We start from the raw sequence: 24,185 nt of genomic DNA, 5'->3' as shown, positions 1-24,185 counted from the left end.
ACTCGAATCGGCTGCAAGTTCTAGTCTGATCTTCCTCAGATGCTGGGTTAACCACGGAACTTTGCATATTGCAAAGTGGCGTGATTGGGAGGAGCTTGTAGGCTGCACGCGGTTGACCAATTAAAAGATGCGTTCAATATGGCGTGATATTGATGACGTATCGCCTGCGTGAATCATCTTGCAGGTGTTCATCTAGGTCACCCGCGCTGCGTATGTTGCGGTGCAATTAATATGTTCACCCTTGATGAGTAATAAAGACATCGAGAAGAAATATATGTTGAAGATGTCTATTTGGCTTCGTTACACTGACCAGTTTCATGTTGGCTATTGTGGAAGGCTTAAACAACTGATGACTTCAATGGTTTCCAAACAGTTTTATGTAGCCGACAAAAAAGGGTGTGCAATTTTCCATTCATTTCGTTTCTTAACCTTTTTTTTTGAAAACGTCGATCAACCGTTCCTTGGTGGTTACCTATGGTTTGTATTCCAGACTATCATGTAGTTATTGTTTTCGACAAGTAGGAATCAAAAAGATTTTTTTTTGTTCATTATAAATCAACATTCACCTCCTCCACTTACGGCTCGCTTTTGAATTGGCATACAACAATTCATTTGCCTAATATTTCCAATAGATTAACATTGAATTGGTAGCCGGGAATACCAATACCCGATTCAGACAAATGCTATGTTGACGTCTAGTTCATGGATTAAATTTACTATCCTTAGCGAAAGTTAACACCCCCTGACGAGTTATCATTTTAAAAAATCAATGAGAGTGAATAATCAGATTCTGTTGAAAATGAGAACGCCAGTAGAGCACTATTAGCTCAAATCATGCACAAAAAAAGCAATTAGCTGTTACTATTAAGAAAATTTTTTTCGATGTGTTGTCTAACGTGAAAAGTGAGAGTGAACTATTTTTTTGCACAACGCCCAAATTGAGCTGCACAACAACTAGGTCAGTTGAATGTTTCGTACCATTCACTTGACTATATAAGCTTAGAAACGTAGAAACAGAACCATCAGTTGTTTACCAAGTAAACCTAGTACAACATGAAGCTCGTAAGGCATTTTATTGCTTATATTTTCTGAACAACTAAAAATTTTAGATATTTATTTAATTAATACATTGGACGACAGTTTGTTATCGCTGCCGTCTTGGCTGTTGTTGCTGCCGTTCCTTCCAGCTATAAGCCGGAATACATAGCTCCCAGCTACCCTGCAACACAGTACGCTACCCCTAGCTACTCCGCGCCCAAGTACCCTACTCCTAGCTACCCCACACCAGCCTACCCCGCACCAGCCTACCCCACGCCAGCCTACCCCACACCAAGCTACAAGGATAATAAATATGCTGACATTACAGTCACTAGCCAATTCGACGAGCGCAACATCGATGGCAGCAGCCAGTGGAGGTAAATCATTTTCATGGTTTATGCGTAATAACAAAGAGACTTTAGATTTTTATATTTCCAAACATGAAATCCCTTTAACCCACAACTACGCCCAGTCTGACTACACAACCCGTGAAGAATCTCAAGTTCAGAAGAAGATGCAAGGAGTCGCTTACGATTCTTACGGAAAGGCCACCTACGAAGATGTTATGGGCAACACCAACAAGGGATCTTCCTACTGGGTTTCACCTGGAGGCGAGAAATTCACTTTGACCTGGACCGCTGATGACGCTGGATTCCAGCCCAAAGGTGATCACTTGCCCGTCGTCCCCGTCCATGAATACGAGCTCCCAGTTGCTCCCGTCCATGAATACGAGCTCCCCGTTGCCCCCGTTCACATCCCCTTCAATGGAAAGGGTTACAATATTTACTAGATTTCCCGACACATGATTTAATATTTAAAGTACGTCCCATAAATTCTGTATATCTCATTTATCGCGAGCGTGGTGTAAATATAAATGCCATCAATCTACCAAGGTGCGTTTTAGTAAATTTCGACAAGCATATGAAGGTTACATTCAAGTTTAACCATCGAACATTCATGGCATCATGCCAATATTCCAATAGTATTTTAGTTCTGTCAGATAAAAACAAATATTACATTTTTTTAAACCTGAAAAACCTGTCTTTCTACTCTTTCAACCTAACCCAACGTTTTAATATGGCAAGACTTCATCTACAATTGCCGTTTGTGTTGTCATTTTGTTGCATTATTTCTTCATAACAAACTGCTCAAAGATGCTTTGAATCTTGTTAATGGAATCCAGAATCCGTATTTATCGAGTATTGTATCCTGAAGTGTTGTTGCTTATCTGCATTGTAATCAATCTTTAGCCACATACAGCAAGCTTATTGCAATAAATATTGTTTAATTCCTTAGCACATCTCTTAGAGTATCAAAACTTCCATGATGCGATTATAAATATTATGGTGTAGTTATCTAAATTTTTAACTATCCATAATCCAAATTTATGACTGGTGTTAGGGATGGTGGAAAATGAGCGGCACGTCACACATATATATACGTACTTTTTTTTCTAATGCATAGTTATACACTCTAATGCACAGCATAAAATCATTACCGACCATGCGCCAAAAATTGCTAATGACCAAAAGAAACCTGGATAATCTACACTGGAACATTGTTCCATAAAGCATTTGATTGAAAAATCTGGTATGTGCTATAATAATGCAGATGTCTCACGCTAGCTATTATTGCGGAAAAATTCCGCACGGTCAGCCTTATCGGGCGCAGCTCAAAGATTGTTCCTTCATCAGCGGATGAAAATTACCAAAAGAAGAATCTGATATACAATATACAATACAGATGAATATACAATACATATGAATATACAATACACAACAACGTATGCTGCACCGAGGTGCTATTCCGAGGCTCCCAAATACTATTACACCACCACCTGCGCTGTCCCGGCTTATTACACCGAGGCGTTCCAATACTACACCACAAAGGCTAATGAGTATTACACAACAACATACGCTGCTCCAGCTTCTTACACTGATGCCCCAAGTATTACCAAGGCGAAGCCTCAAAATACTACACCACAAATGCACCAGGGCACTACACTACCACATACGCCGTACCCAGCTACTACACCGAGGCTAAAGCTAACTACACAGCAACCTATGCAACCCCATTACTACATTGTTGCCCCCAATTCGAGTTTTATATTTACTACTTAAGCTCGAGGACGGAATAGTCTAATTATTTTAACATTTTAAACTTAATTTAACTTAATTCCTAGTTTCAATCTGAAATTTCTATGTTAAGGAAATACTCAAATAATCGGTAAAGATAGAAGCCTCGGTTTGCCAGTTTTTATTTTACTTATTAGGAAAATAGTCAAAATGGTTGCGCTAAGCACTTGACTGACATGCTAGTATCCTCCAGAACTGTCACGATGTTGGCCCGGATCATATTGCTGTACTACATGATCCCCACCGTGACATCAGCTGAAAGCTCTTACTTCTCTATTCAGTCTTGCGTTGGAATGGATGGCCAGTCCCATACCAACGCTTGACGTTTCGAGTTGTAATTGCTTACAGACTCTTGGTTACTAGCAATTCCAACATTGGGAGGGTGCCATACCCAGTCATTTCAAGTGCCGCTATATTTAGATATACACGCAACTATTATATACAGTGAATTACGGCACCAAACCATGTTGATAACACAAGCGTGCATTTTCCGTAGTAAAAGTAACTCTCATTTAAATTCAGAGAAACTATTATACAATGTAATAAATGAACATTATCGAGAAAATAGTAATGAATATTATTCAACGTCGTTATAAAGCCAAAAACAAACTAAACGTTTAAAATTCAATTATTATCTAGCATTCACGAATTAGGTGTGGCATCACGCAACAATACCGTTAATGCTATGCAAGAATCCTACGTATCACCGTGCGGCCAATCTTGTCACTAATGTGTTGATACATTGGCAAAGTGTTATTCCAGGTGTGCTGTGAAATTATAAGTTGTCGAGCCAAACACATTTTGGATTGAATGATTGGTACCAGTTATCACAAAAATCGTGTATTACAAAATTCTGCATGACCATAACGTATTATTACTACTCAACCACATCCTAAACTCAAACCTGCTTTTAAATACCATTTGACTTCAAGCTAGCATTCCCAACCTTCGGTTTACTACACTACAACAAAGGTTCAATCCCAGCTACTACAGCGAGACTAGTAAAGTACTATTCCTTCCCAAGAATGACTAGCACTGAGACGTTATTTAAATATACAGTTACTAAACTCATTTCATCCGTTTTAATTTCATCCATGACTTTTTCCCTAATCGGAATTTCTGTAAATGTGGCATCGTAGTGTAGAGCATTGTTCAAAATCAGACGAATTATCATGTAAATAAATAACAATGGGTAGCCTGCTATTCTAATTTAATTCATTTCTTTTTTTTTAAACGGTAAGTTACGATATTTCTTTTGAAATTTTGAATATTGAAATCGTGTTCCGTTCGTCTCCTTTTGTATGCATTAAACTTGATCTTCATACACAAGCTGAAAAAAGTTGACCTGTTCTGACATCATTTGATCAGGTAAAAGCCTCAATTTAATCAAAAGGTACAGTAAATTGGCTGGTATTTGTAATACCAACCAAATTATGGCTGCTTGAATGATTTTTTAAACCACATTCGTTTTCAATTTGTAGCTAACTACGCCACAATGCTGATGTTGGCTGTTGCATTTCAGATAGCTGGAAATGCCATGGGTGGACCAATAGGTTCGTCTTATTCTGGATACTATACTACCCCGTCATCCTAGTATACCACCAAGATCGTGACTACTACACAACGAAGAAGACCAAGTATTACACGACCATACAGGCTGCCCCTAGCTAGTGCACCGAACCCCTCAAGTACTACATGTCCAAAATCTGGAATACTACACCAACACCTATACTGCTCAAATGTACTGCACCCTAACCACCAAATACTACTCTACTCCAAGTTATTACAAAGAGTTTCCAGTTTACCACATGACAACATCTGCTACTGCAAGCTACTACACCGATGCTCCCAAATACTACACAAGCGTACGTTTAAGTGTAAGATAATTTACTCATTCAGTATTCGCAGGACGTTCACAACATGTACACCTTTCATTCGATGAACTTCATGGTGTGAATTTTGTTCGTGCATTTGCTTCATTTATTCAATGCTGCTGCTACGTCCCACGAGATAAATTTAGCCCTAGCAAACTGTAGTAGCGGGATTCATACGTTTTACTGAGGTTTTTTTTTATGGATTAGTGCCGCTTAGATTTGGACTGTCCAGAATCTAGCTTTTGCGATCAATCGCATTTCATCTGTCAAATATGCCTGCCATGCCAAAGTCTTTTAAATGGGGCAATAACTACTGAAAAATGATTGTGGAGATCTAATTTTTAACTAAATGGGTAAATAATTCAATTCCTTGTGGAATTGCAGAATTTTTAAATGTGTGTTATGTAATTGTACGAGCGTTTACGGAGGTATTGAATTTCTCTTAGATCTGCTTTGATGTAAATAAATTTCTGTCATTAGATCAGCCATAGGTATTTAAACTATTGATCTAGCAGCCGAAACTGGCGCAAGTTGCACACAAAACTTTCTGACACATTGGACGTCTTGGTGTACTAGTAGTTAATACAGGTTTGTCAAATGAACTAGAATAAAAAATTTTAATAATTTTGAACTTAGATACTTAAATTTATTTAGGAGATTGGCGCTTGCAATTCCTAGTCTTGGCTACAGGTTGTGTTTCTGTTGGGAAGATTGGGGTATCTGCAGTTTTTCGCATCTATCAATAGACTTTTATCCCTCTGAAGGGGCCGCAAACAGTAGAAGAAGAATGGGTGACTGAGCGGCTGGAGCCGTTTAACTATGGAACATTCTATTTCCTCTTGTCATCTGGGTAAGACCCAATTGATGCTACATAATGCATCCATAAGCTCCAACAGAATCGTGGAACAAAGAGGAAGAACAGAAGGGGATGATTCACTTAGTGAACTCTTCCAAGCTGTCCAAAAACGCTATTGTGAGTCGATGCCTCATACCTTGATCAACTATCACTAAGAATGCAAGGTGGTAACCTTGCCCTTTAACGAGCGAGCCGAGCGCCGGCATAGATAGATCGTGTACTGTTATGCAAACAGCGTGATCATGGTCATAACCCAGGACGAACTGTCTGTTACGGTCGTGCAGAACTAAAACAGAGCGATCACTGGTATGTCATAGCCTTCATAGACATAGAAATTTTTGCTACACGCATAGAAAAAACTCGATGGGTCTTGGAAGACGTGTTGGGAGGATAGGCCCATCGGATGCACTTGACGATCCAGTAGCTTTTCATAATTTTGGCTAGCTTGTCTGGGTCGTCCTTGTAATGAACCAGTAACATGACAGCGAGATCATCTCGTTGACGACGCGTTACTTCACAAAGCAGAGGATGGTCCGCCTCCGATACATTTGCCTGATTTTTATGCATTACATTGCTGATTTTCTTGACTATTTTTATTTACGATATTGTTACCTTAAATCCTAGGGCAGACACGGCTGCTTCGAAGCGAAAGAGTCCAAGAGTCTCGTCAGCAAGAACTTGCTGTGCTCCTGACACAGTGACCAATGCTTCGTGATATGATGGTATGGTCGTAATATGCCATCTGGTAATTCTTCAGCTTTCTCACTCAATCGACAATTATGGATGACCTGTGAATTAAAACAATAGATTGAATATCTTGAACAATTTTAAAGAAAAAATATTTAATTACCTAAAGGTATTCGTTTCAATAGTGTAACCAACTCAGATTCTTGGTGAGCCAGTTCACTTCTAATGGTTTCGTTGTAGCAGGTGGCCGTGCCAATTCCAATCCAAACATTTCTACCCTGAAGGCGAGATGGTAATAGTCGCAATTTTCCGCCAAAGCTAATTTGATGACAAGCAGGATTCGTCTTCATTTTCTTGCCATTCTGCGTGATGACAGGAGGCAACTCAACCATCAAATCGGGTGTATTTGCTAATAGTTCTGTTGCCAATTCTATGCCCAATTCACAAGCTTCGGAACTATGCCCATGAGTGTGAAGTCCCTCCGCACTTGCAAAGAGGATCTCCAGTGGATCATCGAGTGGGTTTAACTCGCCAAAGACTCCACCGTTCCGGTTAGGAACGGTAACAACGCAAGGCTCTTGTGGCACGGCACCTTGAGCTGCTGGTAAGCCCATTGTTCTAGATTCTCGAGGACTGGCAGACAAACTGGCCATATCGTCAGTATCTCGTGAAGATCCAGCCACCAATCCTGATCCAGGCAGGAGTAGCACTCCACTGCTGGCTTCAAGTCGTGAATTCTTTAAACGTGCATCAACTCCCAACCAGTCCGAGTCAGCATCAAAATCTTCAGATGATGATTTTTCTTTATCTGTCAAAGTGCAACTATCCACCGCCAAAACTTCCAGCTCATTGGTATCATAGCCCAGAGCCGGATCGTCACTGTCTTGGCGGGTTAGATCCCGCAGACCTGAAGGTACTGCCGGCTCAAACGCTTCGACTGCTGGATCGCCTTCATTTTCGCAGAAATCTTCGATGCTAACGCTGCTTCTATTTGCCCGCTTGATCTATTACTCTTTTCGGCCGGACAAGAGGTGATGCAGGGTGAGATCAGCCAATCCTTTCTCTCACGTGACGCATGTCGTCCATAGCCTGGGCATAATCGCTTTGCACTACCGCTCGTCTTTGGAGCATGTGAACGGGTAGGTCATTGGTGATGACGGCCGATATGAAAGCGACCATGAGCCTCTGTGTGTCGAAAGCAGGTAAAAGGACAATGGTAAAGACGGTGGCCTTGAGTGTAAGTAACACCGGGAATGGAGTAATCGTCCCAGTTAAGATAACGAGCTTCAACTGAAGGTTTGAAGCCAGTAAACACCTCAACTTCTGCTTTTAATGATTGGCTAGTACGACGAGGTGTGGACGGTTCGGCACCATTTCCGCCAGCAACATGGGGTGCGCCATGAGTAGCACTGATTGTTAACCCTTTGCTTTTCGTGACTTTGTCAATGACTTTGACATGCCATTCGCTGAACTGTTGACGAAGTAGATCGCGTTCTTCTCCAGAAAGGCCTGGATTGAGTGCAGCCAATCGCTAAAGGATAACCACTTCGTCACATAAAGAAGAGCAAGCGTGCTCAGAAGCTTGCGATTGGCTTCCCAGGTTGCTTGATTTGATACCGCTACCGTATCCAGCTGCACTTCCATTGTGTAATGCCACCTTGGTGTTAAACCACCAGACCATAATCTAAAATATAAAAGAAGGTGAATTTAACAAACACTTTGTACCTATTGCTGTTAATTGTTTATCACTACCTGTTCACACGACACAATCTCTTCCGTTAAAACCCCCAAACGTGGAACGGCATTGCGGTCATGGCGTTTGAACAATTCGCGCGGACGATGGAAAGCAAGTTCCACGTGCTTTCCGGCTCCCGACCCCTTAATGGGCGCAACAGGCTGCTCCATTCAACCGCTGCGAGGGGTGCGGTCGAGCTGAAGTAATTTACATCACTTATGTATGAAAACTAGACCGTTAGTTTCCTATAAAACTCTTTTTTTAAAAATTTATAATAATAGCGTTTCTGGTCAGCTTGGAAGGGTTGACTAAGTGAAGCTTCCCCTTCTTTTGCACCGACCATGTAGAGACCGAGTAGATTCACGGTAGCTGTGTCATGATAACGCTTTTGCATGAGCTTCAAATGGCGTTCTAGAGCTGGTGAAGAGGCCTCGGGGCCGCGTGAGAATCTGACTTTGTGCGACCCTACTTGAACTCCTGGTTTCAACGTACGGATTTCAACACTGCCACATGTAACTCGTAACAGCCAGTGAGAAAAATCAATTCCATAGTGTTGCAATGGTAAGTGCAAAAGCCTGCCAATTTTAGAGGATCATTTTTTAAATTATAATTGTACAGTGAACCAGCCTATATTGAATATCTACCTATTCCAGAAGAATCTGTTGTCTGTTCCACGATTCTGCTGAAGCTTTTGGGTGCATAATGTAGCATCAATTGGGTCTTCACCAGATGACTAGAGGAAATAGAATGTTCCAGAGTTAAACAGCTTCCGAAAGCTCAGTCACTCTTTCTTCTTCTACTGTCTGTGGCCCCTTCAAAAGTATAAAAATTGTTTGATTGATGTGAAAAACTTCAGATTCCCCAATCTTCCCAACAGAAACACAACTTGTAACCAAGACTAGGTATTGGTAAGACAACGTATATTACAAGGGCCCATCTCCTAAATAAATTGAACTATCAAAGTTCAAAATTATTTTCAATTTTTATTCTAGTTCATTTGACAAACCTGTATTAACTAGTAGTACACCAACACATCCCTATGCGTCAGAAAGTTTTGTATACAACATTTTTACTATGTCAACCTCAGCATGACCTAGCAAATATTTAGGAGTTGTATAGCGAAAAACATTTCGCTAGACCCTAAGGGTGTAGACACATTATATTTAGCTACTCTTTAAAGAGACAAAGAAAAAACCAAAATAAAGGGAAAAAACTCCCCCTTTTTTTTTTTTTTTTTTTTTTTCTTTTCTATCTCTTCCTTCTGCACGCGGCCTCAGCCGCCAATACACCTCAGACATATTTTAGCTCTTGGTCAGTAAGGATGTCGGCTCAAGGAAGTTCTAGAGCCTACGTGACGAGAGAAGAGTTGGAAGAGTTGCGCTTACGTGATCGGGATAGGAGTTATCGGGATAGGCAAAGGGTTTTTGAGCGCGTTCAATTGCCTCGTGAAAGATCGCCGTGGCGCCGGAGTGTTCGAGACGAGGATTGTTGGCCGTCTGGAAGATCGGACCAACGTTACAGTCGCCTTAGTGAGCGTTTTTTCGATGGGGGCGCTTCCACCCGCAATCTGGATGATTATCGCCGGGAATCTCAGTGGGAACACGTGAGCCGGGAAGAGCGGTGACCAGTGCAAATCCATGGCGGGGTACGTCAGCAGGGTTTTTAGCGTTGGGAAGTGGATCGGCAGCATGAATGGGATCGGCGGCGGAGTATCGAGCGTCAACACGAGTTAGAGCGTCGAATGGAGTTGGACTTTCATCGGGAAAGGGAATGGCGACAGGAACGAGAACGGTCAAGTAGCCTTTTGCGCCCTGTGAGTGACCGCCGGACGGTGACAATCATCGTCCTTTGGATCGCCCGCGCCGGGATCGGGTGCGTCAACCAAGTGTGTCCCCTACCGTTAGCCAGACGCAGGAAGTGAGAGCGGGATTTAGTGAAGACCAGGTGGAGGACGATGAAGTTTTGGATGGTCAGCGTGACAGGCCTTGGTTACCTGGCTCGGCAAGTTCACACCCCGCGTGTTCAACGGATGAGGGAGGTTCGGCGATTAGATCGGGGGACGTCCAGCCTTCCATCGTTGTGTCGCAAGCTATCTGCGACGAGCTTACAACTGTGGTGTTAAAACCATTGACAGGAGAGGCGTCGAAGGCGATTTCAAAACGGTTCCCGTTATCGTTTGAGGATCCCAGCTTCTCTCTTAAGCCGCCCAAACTTGACGGCTATATGCAGCGGCGGGCTAGGGAGAAGGAAGCGATGAAATCGGTTAGCACTACCGAAGACATTTTAGTGAAGGCGCACAAGATTATGGATGTGGCAAGCCTGTATGTCACCTTTCCGCTCTCGGTGGGGTGAGCACCCAAATCCTGAGTTCATGCTCTCCACGTCACCAAGACCCAGAGATTTTTCGGACCCAGAGATTTTTTCAGTTGGAAAGGAGGCCCGCGAGCTCCTTTTCACAGAAAATTTTTTGACGGCGATGTTAAAAGAGGCCAAACAAGACGCTACTTTGGCCCAGCGAGACGGTTTGGCAGCTGCGGCCAGACATCCCGCACTGCAACGATTGAGACCGCGCGCCAGACGGGCGGCGATGGATCGTCCGGTTTTTGCCCCTTCTAGGACGCAACGACCGGCGCTGGGAGCGGCGCGTGGCCGTGGACGTGGGCGCGTTGCACAGAGTGGACGTGGTCGGGTTGGATTGAGAAGTACTTGGGCACTTGGACAGAGGTACGTCACCCCACTTTCTACCGTTCCCGACCATTCTCATGTTGGGGGGCGTTTGCGGTTTTTTGCAAAAAACTGGGAACAGATTACCGGGGACGCATGGGTTCTTCAGACGGTTTCAAAGGGTTTTCAAATTGATTTCGTGTCGGAACCAATTCAACGGTGTCATCTTCCTCCGGTTTCTATGTCGAAACAGATGGCAGAGGTTTGCGATAAGGAAGTAAGGGATTTGATAAGGAAACGCGCGATCGTAGAGGTTGTGGATGGGTCCAACGGTTGTGTGCACTCCTTTTTTGCTATCCCCAAGAAATCTAAAGGCTTATTCCGGCCTACAGTCAATTTAAAGCCCCTGAATAAGTGCATACAATACGAGCACTTTAAGATGGAGAATTTGGAGGCCGTGCGTTTTTTGCTTCGGGAGGGAGACTGGATGGTCAACTTAGATTTGGAAGACGCTTATTTGACGGTACCTGTCCACCCTGCTTTCCATAAATTTTTGCGCTTTTTATGGAGAGGTCGTATTTTTCAATTTTCTTGCTTAGCGTTTGGGCTGGCACCGGCTCCTAGAGTGTTCACTAAGCTACTCAAGGTGGTTATGGCCGTGTTGCGTAAGGTGGTTATGCTCCAGGCCCCTCCAAGCTAACGATTTCAAGCTTAAATTTTTTACGTGTTGCGTAGAGAGGGTATTAGGCTTGTGATTTATCTGGATGACATTTTGATCATGAATGCATCAAAGGGGGGCCTTCGAGCGGACATTGCGCACGTTGTGGGACTAATTCAAAGCCTTGGTTTTTTGTTGAATTGGTCAAAATCGGTACTGAAACCCACCCAGATCATAGAGTATTTGGGTTTAATGGTAAATTCTAAGCGCATGTCTTTTGCGCTACCGGTTAAGAGGGTCCTATCGGTGAAGACCATGTGTCAAGCGGCGTTGGACAAAAACGAAATTTCTCTCAGGGAAATTGCGTCTATTCTTGGGAACTTTACTTGGGCTATCCCATCGGTTCCTTTCGCTCAGTCGCATTATCGTAGCATGCAGCGTTTTTATATTGAGCGAGCAAAAGAGTCCGACTTTGACTTGAGCTCGAGCTGTGTTTTATCGGAAGGTGCCCGACTGGATTTGGAGTGGTGGGTGTGCAACCTGGACGCGACAAAAGACAAATTGTTTTTTCCTAAAGTGCCTGACTTGGAAATTTGTGCGGATGCGTCACTTACGGGCTGGGGGGCTTGTTGCAATGGCGTAAGAACACGGGGGCCCTGGACTCTATCAGACACTTCAAAGCATATTAACGAGCTGGAGCTTATCGGGGCATTCTATGCGATTCAATCGTTTACCGCGGCGTCAAGAAATATCGCTATTCGTATTTTTCTGGACAACACAACGGCTGTCGCTTATATTAACAAATGCGGGGGCACGAAGTCGGTAGCGCTCTCGATTGCTTCGAAGGCATTGACGGATTGGTGTGAAGAGCGGGGTCTTGCCGTTGAAGCGGTACACTTGGCTGGCAAGTTTAACGTTGAGGCTGACGAAGAGTCACGCTCAGCGGACACAAGTGATTGGAGGCTAATTCCGAAGGTGTTTGCTTACGTGAATAGCATTTGGCCTTCCGATGTGGACTTGTTTGCCGCTCCTTGGAATGCGCAGCTGGCGAATTTTGTTTCATGGAGGCCCCAGCCAGAGGCCGTGGCAACCAATGCTTTCGCCTTGAATTGGGGGGGGGGGGGGGGTTGTCGGGGTATGTTTTCCCCCCGTTTTGTTTAATTTTCATGTGCCTCGAAAAAATTAGGCGTGAGCAAGCTACAATTGTGTTTTTTTGCCCAGTTTGAACTGGTCAACCTTGGTTTCCGCTTTTCCTAGAGCTGGCGTGCGACGTTCCGCGCTTGCTTCGCCCGAGCCCCACATTATTAACCTCCGCGATGGAAGAAACGCACCCGCTTCTGTCAACCGGCGCACTACACCTGGCCGCTTGGAAACTCTCCGGCGTGGCTTTGAAGGGCGAGGTTTTTCGCCGCAACTGGTCGAGCTACTCGTGGCAGGACGCCGGCCCAATACAAACGCGGCCTATGAATCAGCGTGGCGAAATTGGGTGGGTTGGTGCGTGGGGCGGCGTGAGGATCCCTTGTCAAATGGCATGAGGAACATTCTAGAGTTTCTGGCAGACTTGCATGCCTCGGGCAAGTCGTATAGCACGGTAAACGTTCATCGCTCCATGCTATCGAAAACACTGGGTAACGTGGAAGGGTTTTCGTTGGGAGAACATCCGCTGGTGGTCGAACTACTAAGGGGTTGCTACAACCAGAACCCGCCTAAGCCTAGGTATAGCGCGATATGGGATCCGGACCTAGTTTTCTCTTTCGTGGCATCGTTAGAAGAAAATCAGTGTTTGCCACTGTCAATACTGGCCTACAAGACGGTCACATTGATAGCTTTGGCGTCCCTGATGAGGGTGTCGGAGATCTCCTCAATGGGACTGAGTTCAATTGTTTTTTCAAGCGTGGAAGTGAGGTTTTCCTTAGTGTCGTTAAGGAAGACTCAGCGCAACGGGCCGCTTCAGGCGGCAGCGGTGAAAGCCTGACCGGACAAAGGCCTATGTCCAGTGCGGGCCTTGGAAGCTTTCATTGAGCGCACTCGAGTTTTTAGGAATGAGACCAATAGTGGCAGAGTTTTTATTGCACTTATAGCGCCGCACGAGCCCGTAACGGCCAACACAATCGGCAGGTGGATTAAGGCTTTCCTGAGGTTGGCGGGAGTTAATACGGCGATTTTCGGAGCTCATTCTACAAGAAGCGTGGCGGCGTCTAAAGCCGTGCAAAATGGCGTTGCCGTCGACGCGATTTTACGGGCAGGGCATTGGACTAGAGAGTCTACGTTCACCCGTTTCTACAAGAGGAGTGCGGGACCGTCGGTCGGCACAGGGACTCTTGGAGCACAAATGTAATTTAAGTGGTTCTTTGAAGTCACCCTTAGGGTCTAGCGAAATGTTTTTCGCTATACAATTGCAAATTATCAGAGGGATCGCGAAGCGATCCCGATAGATAATTAGAATTGTATGAGAAAATAAATGGAGAGACGACCCTAAGGGTACGTCTACCCACCAGCCCAACCCTATTGTATGATCCATTCATTTATTTTGGGGGTACTTTAAATTTGTCTTGTGGGCTTCCTGTGTTTATATTTCCCCGCTTCATCGTGCCAGGGTTCAGCCGGCCAGGGCGAGCAAGAGGCCGCGAAACGCGGACAGCAGGACGGATGTTTTTGGCCAGGACGACTAGTCAGACGGGCTTTTTTGCGCCCGCTGGAGTGTCGGCAGTTTCGAGAGGATGAGAAGATGGACAAGCCTCTATCCCATGTTTCCAGTTTTTCGTTGTTTCCCTCACAACTTTTTCCCCAACAGAGTTGTTTTTCTCCTGGAAAATTCAGGTTTTTTCTCTGTTGAGGGTTTTTTGATCTCTACATTTGGTCTTGTTCAACGTATGTTGTTAGTGAAGTATCAATCTTTATGTTTTGTTCGGTTGAATGGATTCAAGTTCGTCAATGTTATTACTTTAGACGTATAGCAAATATGTCTGAGGTGTATTGGCGGCTGAGGCCGCGTGCAGAAGGAAGAGATAGAAAAGAAAAAAAAAAAAAAAAAGGGGGAGTTTTTTTTCTTTATTTTGGTTTTTTCTTTGTCTCTTTAAAGAGTAGCTAAATATAATGTGTTTACACCCTTAGGGTCGTCTCTCCATTTATTTTCTCATACAATTCTAATTATCTATCGGGATCGCTTCGCGATCCCTCTGATAATTTGCAATTATATGTGCAATTTTGTTGGTTTGTTTTTTAACTTTTTTGTGAAAAAAATTAGTTTGATTACCCAAAGCAGCAATAACTAAAGATTCCAAGAGAAGGGCTTCGTCTCGGTTCCGTTGTTCAAGCAAAACACTGTCCGGTCCCTGTCCATTAATTTTATGCCAAATCTTGTAACATTTTCCCATAGCCATTTCCGTGATCTAAATTTCAAAACACTACCTGGTCGATTGTATTTAGAATGTCATTAGCTAATATGCGACTTCGAATCAGTTAGCACATCAGGTGTGATTCCTTCTGCTCAAATCAATTGAAATCAGCTGTGATAGTCCAAATGGTACCGTGTTTATTGTGTATACTTGGAACGTTGAACGCTATGGCGAGGAAATCACCGTGGAAATCCAGGCGCCATCAATTGTGGAAACCACCACCGGAAGGGTTTTCGCGGAACAAATTTGATGAAATCGTGGAATATTGTCGCGTCGGAAATATTCGATTCGTCACCGCGGTAGCGACAACAGCGCTTGGATGGAAATTCCGCCCCAGTTATGGCCGTCCTTTGGAGCACCACCCTCGTCGCCGGATATAAAAGGGGCGACTTGGCACACCTGTTTGGCTTTTTGATTAATTGGTTAGGGCAGTTAGTTAGCAGTTGTGTCATTAAACCTTCTGGTGAAATACACATTATCTTTTAATCTGAAGCACAACGTCTCTATCTTGGTACAAGATCCATGGCTGTGACATGGTGGAGATGCAGGGTACCACCTATTAGGCTGAGTAAGGTAAACGCAATTGTTGTTCTTTTCGCACGGGTCTTGGGAAGTTTTTGAATAAGGGACTTGGAGGCAGGTGCTGTTTAGGGGTCCTTGGGAAGTGTGACCGGCCGGCTAGAAAGTGCCTTAAATTGCCGTGGTACAGGACCACAGACCTGGCCGATTTCCTTGATTCGCTGTTAGTTTGAGACCTGTCCGAGTACGTTATGGAAAGCGCGTAGTACAAGCCCGACAGGCCTACCATTGGGTGGGAGAGAGAGACGTAGCTCGGTGCATGAGTACGGATCCGCCTAGGCAAAGCAGGCGTTTACGAGGGTTAGCCGCGTCCCCGATAAGCGAGGAAGGACAACGCAACGATGGTCTTGACGGAAGTCAGGCGGAAACTCTATGGCACAGACTGCCCAAGCGATCGGCCATACCTTTCCGAGAAGAGGAATCGTATCACTGAACCCGATCGGAAAGTCGAACGCGAGGACAAATTCTTCAGAAGTTGGGGCATAGACTGCCCAAGCGATCGGCCATACCTTTCCGAGAAGAGGAATCGTATCACTGAACCCGATCGGAAAGTCGAGCGCGAGGACAAATTCCTCTTGTAGGTATCGGAAGCTTGATCAGGAAGCAAGATCGAGAGATAGTGGTGTAGGAGAACAAACGTGTATTGATCCGAGGGAGCAACGGAAGAAAGCCGAAAAGCAAGGAACCTTTTAACGAGTGCTCAAGGGAAGGAAGAGATAAGGGGTTAAACGATTTTTCTGGAGCTTCACCGCTCGTTGTAGCACCAACGCTTGAAATGGCCCAGCGTGCTGAAATTAGAGGAAACGATGGACCTCCCGCTCGTGTACCTGCACAGGCAGGAGGAGCCGCTCAGCGTGCACCGGCTCATCCATCGCAGTATCGTGAAGTACCAGTTTTCCGTGGAGGACCAGACGACGACGCCGCTGAATGGATAGAACGTTTCGAGAGGACCGCCAATTTTAATGGATAGGGTCCCGTTGAGAAAGCGGAATACTTTGGATTATTCTTAGAAGGCACAGAAAAGGATTGACTAGCTTTTCAAATAGGACAGGTGGTCTGGGACGACGTTGCTCCGCGTGAAGCCGCGCCTGAGAGGGAGGCCGAAACCAGGATAAGGGGCCGACAAACCCGATTTTTAGAAAAATTTCGATCGGATGATTTCGACCGTTATCATAAAGCTAGGCTACGTAATCGGAAGCAGGAAGCTTCGGAAACAGTCGTAGGATATTTCTATGACGTGCTCAATCAGTGCCGTAGGTTGAACCCTATGATGCCTGAAGCGAAGAAAATAGATTATCTTTTGCGTGGGCTTAATCAGCCTTTGAAGCGAGAAATGACAATTAAACAGCCCCGGACGACAGATGAATTTTTGAGGGCACTCAAAATTTATACTAGGGCGTATGAGGATTCAGAGAAGCCGAATCAGGCAGTTAATTTTATGGGACAAGCGAAGGATCCTATTCCAGCCAGGCGAGTCACGTATAATGACTACGAAGAAAGGCGAACTCCGTTGAAACAAGAAGCCTACGAGTCCGACGCAGAGCGAGACAGCCCGCGCCCAGGGTCGCATGACGAGTTAAAAAAGTTAATACGCGATATGGTAGTTCGGATAGAAGAGCTGGAACGAGGCACTAAACAATTATGCCTGGGAGGGGGAGGAGAGAAACCTTCTCGAACAGTAGACGGAAAACCAATCTGCTACCGATGTGGACGCTCCGGTCATATTGCTCGTTTTTGCGAGACCAGCTCGGGTAATACGAGACCACGATCACCAACACCCGATCGGGAAGGAAGGGAGGACGAAAGGGGACCAAACGGACGTGATGGAAGCCGGCGAGAACGTGAGGACATGAGAAGAGACTGAATAGCGTGGTTGGAAAAGGACACTAACTGGCCACGCCATCTCTTGGCTGGCCGGTGAGTATTGATACTACGAGCGCTAGATGGCATTGCGGCGGCCCCAACTTTTATTCATGGAAAATGCTTTTATTTACTTTATTCCCCCTGATAAATGAAGTCAATGTCGTGTAATTCCTCTAACCCTGTAATCCCTCTACCCCGTAACACAAATATTAGATTTTAGACTTCTATTTTCCTGGCACACGAGCGCGATCGGGACGAGTCGCGACTTAAGGAGGGGGATGTCGAGTCGGAAATATTCGATTCGTCACCGCGGTAGCGACAACAGCGCTAGGATGGAAATTCCGCCCCAGTTATGGCCGTCCATTGGAGCACCACCCTCGTCGCCGGATATAAAAGGGGCGACTTGGCACACCTGTTTGGCTTTTTGATTAATTGGTTAGGGCAGTTAGTTAGCAGTTGTGTCATTAAACCTTCTGGTGAAATACACATTATCTTTTAATCTGAAGCACAACGTCTCTATCTTGGTACAAGATCCATGGCCGTGACAATATTTTATCATACGGATAAGATGAAGATGAAGAGCAAGAAGGTGGGGGTTCCCATCAGTTATCTTATAATAATAGAAAGATACAACTAGACAATTTGAAAACTATTTATATTTTTTAAATCAAAATGAAAATTCAAACAAAGTTCATTAAACGATTTCTTACGAAATTCATTTATTGACACTAAAAACGAATCACTGTTCGGGACTCCCGCAACTTCTTACAAACGCAGTTTTCGTGCAGAAAGACACGTATAAAGCACTTGTGTGTGCCTCTGCTTATTGGAGCCGTGGTGGCCATCTCGTGATCCAGTTGTGAGTCGCGGTTCACAACGCATTGCGTCACCGTTACGGTTCCCGTGAGTTGAGTTTCACCCTGCTACGCCATATGAGGTGTCATCGGCATGCGTCTGGAACAAACTCATGTAATAAGATGCTAGGCAATATTGAGATGTCTAATCATCACGATATGCCTTCAAACGGTGAAGAAACAAGTAAAAGGGCCTCTCGATGCGTTGACATTGAGCATTGAGAACCTAACCGGATTTACACTTCTTCCATAACCGCCTTGACGAACAGTAAAGCTTGTTCAAAGTATCTGATGGCCTATAGACTAGGCTTCTTTGGGAGGGATCATCAAGTTGATAGTATCAGCTTGGTGGTGTTGGTTGATTCTCCTGTTAGAAGAAATCTACCCTAGTGGTGATGAAGTTCATCTACCTAAATTAAGTCACAGATGCTTTGGATGCGGGGCTTTAGTAGTTACGTAACGTAGCCTGTTGAAGTCAAGGAGCACTTTTTACCACTATGAATACAGGGCCTTGCGTTAAAAACCCGTGCAAGTTCAGAGACGGGAAACCCTGTATTTTACGACCCTCCTGTAGTTTAAGCGAAAGTCTATCCTATTGTGGAGTTAACAGAATAACAGTCGGTAAGGATTACTACGATGCTAGGCAATATTAATATGTCTAATCATCACGATATGCCTTCAAACGGTGAAAAAACAAGTTAAAGGGGGGTTTGAAGCCAATTGCGGAGGGCAAATATTTCCCTTTTTATCACTTACACACGATGTAAACCTTTTCATAAACTCGAAAGAATCTGATTTAAATTTTGTTCCTATTACATTTTAGTTGTCAGAAACTCAGTGGTCGACAATCATGACTTCCATTCACCTCTGGGCTATTCTAGTTGCCCGTTTGGGACATAGTGTAGTATTCAGCAGCCTTTGTGCTGTAGTAAGATGGGACAACATAAGTTGTGGTGTAGTAGGTAGGTTCCACATAGTATGAAAGAGCAGCGTTGCTGTAGTAACTTGGGGCAGCGTAGAATTTCGGGGCTTCAGTGTAGTAGGTCGTCTCAGCGTAAAAAGATGGAGCAGCTGCGGTAAAGTATGTTACGGGCTACGTAATACTGGGCGCCTCTGCAGTGGTGTAGTACAACGCACTTGTCGTGTAGCTCGGAGCAGAGCAATATATTGAGGCCTCAATGTAGTAAGCCGGAGAAGCGTAGATTGTAGTGTAATACTACGAGCGCGAATAGCCATTAGTATAAGTACACTAAAGGACGAAGAGGCGTGTAACAACGAGGGATACGAGTGAGCGAACCAAGAGGTAGTAGAAAATAAAAAAAAGAACGTGATAAAGTGGGCGATACCAGTGAGCGAACTAAAAGGCAATGGGAAGAAAAGTGGGATATACGAGTGAGTGAAATAAAAGGCAATGGGAAAAAAATTGTGCGATTCCTCCTATAGCTGGCGATTGAGGTAGGGTTTAATAGTCGTTTGATTTTTAGTTGGGAGGAAAAGGAGGAAACTTTCGTTTCACAGGAAGCCAGTAAATAGAAGAAGGTAGATATGGCGTAATACAAATCTATCTGTTTAATGTTTAAGGCGGCTAAAAGTATCCATTATGGGTGCATCTTAATCACAGAGGTAATGTAAACGAACTGCTCAGACATGGTAAAAATGTAACGTAGCTCAATCCCAGCGGTAACCTTTCGAGGTTGAAACTGAAACGTGAGACAGTATGACAGAAAAAAAAAGAAAAAGGGGTAAAAATAAGGCAGCGGCCATCATTATTATCATATTAAAAATTATTATCATTATTAGAAAAAAACAAGAGAAGGAGTAAAGTAATAAAAAACGAGATTACGTCATAGCTGTTTTTCATAATTAGTTTATTTCAGCAAATTCGCTATTTAATACCAAGGTTTGTTGAAAGAGGAACCTTGGACTCTACACTTAAAATTTTAATCGTAAACCGATAATCGAACATGAACAATAATTTTGATTAGTTACTATATTAAGCACTTTTTTAAGTGTTTATCTCTCCGTCCGTTTCTGCTCAATATCCAGCATGGTTTCACATCATGTTGCACCTACATATAATTCAGTCGTATCCCAGTACTCTTCCACAACAAATCAACGCCGAGCACCCAGCTTCGACGCAACAACCCAATTTCATGAAGAACTAAATAAAATTTCAGACGAACACGTTTGCTAGATGCTATTAGTTTTATATGTACACGTTTTTACACCGAAAGCAACAGAGGCGTAAGGCATAGAATAAATGACTTTGAATTATTTACTCAACTGAGGTTTCATTAATTTAGTAGATCTTGTAGCCTTTGCCGTTGAAAGGGATATGGACAGGGGCGACTGGAAGTTCGTATTCGTGGACGGGAGAAACGGGCAAGTGTTCTCATTTGGGCTTGAAACCGGCATCATCAGCGGCCCAGGTCAAAGTGAATTTTTGGCCTTCAGGAGAAACCCAGTAAGAGGATCCTTTATTGGTGTTGCCTAGGATTTCACCGTACGATTCTTTGCCGTAGGAATCGTAGGTGATTCCTTCCATCTTTTTCTGAACCTGAGACTCTTCGCGGGTGGTGTAGTCAGACTGGGCATAGCTATCGGCTGAAATAATAAAAAATTTTTAATGGTTATTTTTAGTTCTTAAAATGATGAGTATAAAGTATGAAATAGATTCACCTCCATTGGCTGCTGCCATCGAGATTGCGCTCGTCAGATTGGCTGGTGATGGTGATACCAGCGTATTTGTTATCCTTGTTGTAGCTGAGAGTCAGGCTGGTCGCGAGGCAATATGTACTACTTAGTACATAATCGCGCCTGCAGTTTTCTTTATGGGGAAAGTGTATGTTTTCACCCCTAGGGCTTTGATTTGGTTGCTTTAATGGCTAAACCGTTAAAGTTAAACCAGTTAAACAAAAATGCGTGTAGCGCATGTCTTAATTTTTTCAAAGCGAATATTATGAATTAGGTTTATATAAATTTATATTTATAATATTATGATAATGTACATAAATGTTACAATATAATAAATACACATATATACAGTATATTACAATTATATATATATATTTATACATACGTACAATTATATTTATATATTTATACATACATACAATTACAATATATATATTACTATTATATATATGTACAATAGTTATGGTAATTGAAATAAACGAATATAAGAGAAACAATTTTTTTATTACTTGTCAGCAAAATTAATTATGATATTCGCTGATTTAATATATAAATAATATAAAATAATATAAATCGATAGCCCTTGGTAAGGGCTATCCATTTTTAGATAATTGTAATCAATATTTTCAAATCGAAAAAATCTTAAACGCAAAATGCGTTTTTGTTGTTTTTCGATCTAAGGTTCTAATGGACGCAACCGATAAAACAAAAAAATTGATGTTACACTTGAACTTTTTCGTTTTCCGAAAATTTAACATAAGTTTTATAGAATTAGATAGCTCTTGATAAGAGCTATCGATTGATGCAAAATTTGTCAATTTTAACTGTTTATTTTCTTCATAAATAATTATTAAAGGATTTCATGATTTTAGAAAGGGGAGGGGGTGTGTGAAAAAGACGAAACTTTGCATTGATTGTTTGATGCTTAATCTTCGTCAAAACAGGAAACCATTATAATATTTTTGTTCCTGGTGATTGAGGAACAAGTTGTTCTAAACGTTTACTTTTAAGATGCTATATTTAACCCCAAAAATTACGTTTGAAAAAGTGGTTTTTGATAAACCATTATGGCGGCCATTTTTTTACCGCGCCAAGTTCAAATTTTAAAAAGTGTATATAAGTGTAAAAAATTTTAATTATACATATTTACATTTTGTTTGTGTCTAGAAAATTTCAGCATTCCGTCTTATATTAAAAATTAACTAGATAATTTAAATAAATTTATTTCATGGGTTCTCATTTAATTTACAATTTTAGGTGTCTTTTTTCACATTCCGCATGGAAAACCACGTTTTATCGCGACTTCCGCGTGGAAAAGCTCCAAGCAGACAATATTAAAAAAAAACAATTGACTAACGCCCTGCGCGTTTATCATTTACCCCATAAGAAAAAGTGCATCTGCAACTATGTACTACTTAGTACATATGTAGTGAGACCATGTTGCTGAGAGTAGGATAAGCTGGTGCGGGGTAGGCTGGTGCAGGGTAGGCTGGTGCAGGGTAAGCCGGTGCGGGGTAGCTTGGGGCAGGGGAGCTAGGAGCCTTGTTTTCCGGCTTGTAGCTGGATGGAACAGCGGCAGCGACGGCCAAGAAAGCGGCGATAATAAACTGCGAAAAAAGCTTTTCAATAAGCTATGAAATTGTAAATAAAAGAAAAATTTAAAGAAATTATATTTACTAGTTTCATGTTGAGAGCGGGTTGAAGAGTTGAACAACTGATGTCTTCAATCACCTTCAGACGGCCTTATATAGTCGAAAAAATATTGGGTGTCTTTCATTTTCATTTGATTTCTTTACTTAGTTTTTGAAAGCGGCGATCACCGCCTTGTGGTGGCTAAATGATTTGGTTTGCATTACAGGTCATGGCCCTTGTAATGCAGTGATTGTTTTCGATAAGTAGAAACCTAACACAATTTGCTGATGATTTTCCTTCAGAATTGTCACATATCACCACCGACTGATGATTTAGGAATTGAGCAAATTATCGTTCGTCAACCTGATTTTAGTAAGATAAATTATATTATTTGTATTTCATAGACACTGACGTGTGAATACTCCTATAACAAGATATTGATTTCTCATCATCATAGACCAGGAGACAAAATAAATCCTTCACCAGCCAAACGAAATCAAAAATGCACTGTGGTTAAGGGTAAAAGCGAAAGTAAGGTATTTTATTCAACGCCCAAAACCTAATTTGCTAGAGCGAAATCTAGCTGCCAAAACAACTAGGTCAACTGAATGCTCTTTGCCTCTCACTCAACTATAAAAGTCCAGGATGGAAGGACTCAGACCATCAGTTGTTTATCAAAACCTCCTAGTACAGCATGAAGCTCGTGAGGCATTTTATTGCTTATATTTTCCGAAAACTAAAAATTTTAGATATTTATTTAATTAATACATTGGACGACAGTTGTTGTTCGCTGCCGTCTTGGCTATTGCCGCTGCCGTTCCTTCCAGCTATAACCCGGAATACAAAGCTCCCAGCTACCCTGCATCAAAATTTGCTACCCCTAGCTACAGCGCACCCAAGTACCCTACGCCTAGCTACCCCACACCAGCCTACCCCACACCAAGCTACAAGGATAACAAATACGCTGACATTACAGTCACTAGCCAATCCGACGAGCGCAACATCGATGGCAGCAGCCAGTGGAGGTAAATAATTTTCATGGTTTATGCGTAATAACAAAGAGACTATAGATTCTCATATTTCAAAACATGAAATTCCTTTAACCCACAGCAACGGCCAGTCTGACTACACAACCCGTGAAGAATCTCAAGTTCAGAAGAAGATGCAAGGAGTCGCTTACGATTCTTACGGAAAGGCCACCTACGAAGATGTTATGGGCAACATCAACAAGGGATCTTCCTACTGGGTTTCACCTGAAGGCGAGAAATTCACTTTGACCTGGATCCAGTGTTGGAAGCGGTACTTTTAAATAGTACCGTTACCGCGGTAGCTCTACTTCAATTTTTCTTCAAAAGTAAAGCTGTAGCGGTACTACCGCGGTAAAATTTTTCCAAGTACCGCGCGGTAACGGTTACGGTAAAAAACGAAATTTGCAAAAATACCATCAAAATTCATGAAAATCACTGCTGTATTGATGTGATCGTATTACAATGAATTATTGGCCCTTAAAAACAACAT

The 24,185-nt window shown here is 43.0% G+C and overlaps 2 protein-coding genes and 1 pseudogene across 2 annotated transcripts; 2 read left to right on the top strand and 1 right to left on the bottom strand.

Moving 5' to 3' along the window:
* The first annotated feature begins 1,038 nt into the window (after positions 1-1,038).
* Positions 1,039-1,902, top strand: LOC132087714 (endocuticle structural glycoprotein SgAbd-1-like). Its single transcript, XM_057509068.2, has 3 exons — positions 1,039-1,062; positions 1,141-1,415; positions 1,501-1,902. Exons 1-3 carry the CDS (start codon positions 1,054-1,056, stop codon positions 1,826-1,828), a joined length of 612 nt encoding a protein of 203 aa, XP_057365051.2. The 5' UTR covers positions 1,039-1,053; the 3' UTR covers positions 1,829-1,902.
* Positions 1,903-5,597: 3,695 nt separating this feature from the next.
* LOC130685743 (zinc finger SWIM domain-containing protein 8 homolog) lies at positions 5,598-8,703 on the bottom strand (annotated as a pseudogene).
* A 14,658-nt stretch (positions 8,704-23,361) lies between these two features.
* On the top strand, positions 23,362-23,976 carry LOC132088332 (uncharacterized). The gene is made up of 3 exons (XM_059497002.1): positions 23,362-23,370; positions 23,448-23,692; positions 23,778-23,976. Exons 1-3 carry the CDS (start codon positions 23,362-23,364, stop codon positions 23,974-23,976), a joined length of 453 nt encoding a protein of 150 aa, XP_059352985.1.
* Positions 23,977-24,185: the final 209 nt, after the last annotated feature.

Source organism: Daphnia carinata, chromosome 9 (genome assembly GCF_022539665.2).
Source record: "Daphnia carinata strain CSIRO-1 chromosome 9, CSIRO_AGI_Dcar_HiC_V3, whole genome shotgun sequence".
Classification (NCBI taxonomy): Eukaryota; Metazoa; Arthropoda; class Branchiopoda; order Diplostraca; family Daphniidae; genus Daphnia; species Daphnia carinata.
The sequence above is the reverse complement of the archived record's forward strand: the minus strand, read 5'-3'. Positions and strand labels throughout refer to the sequence as shown.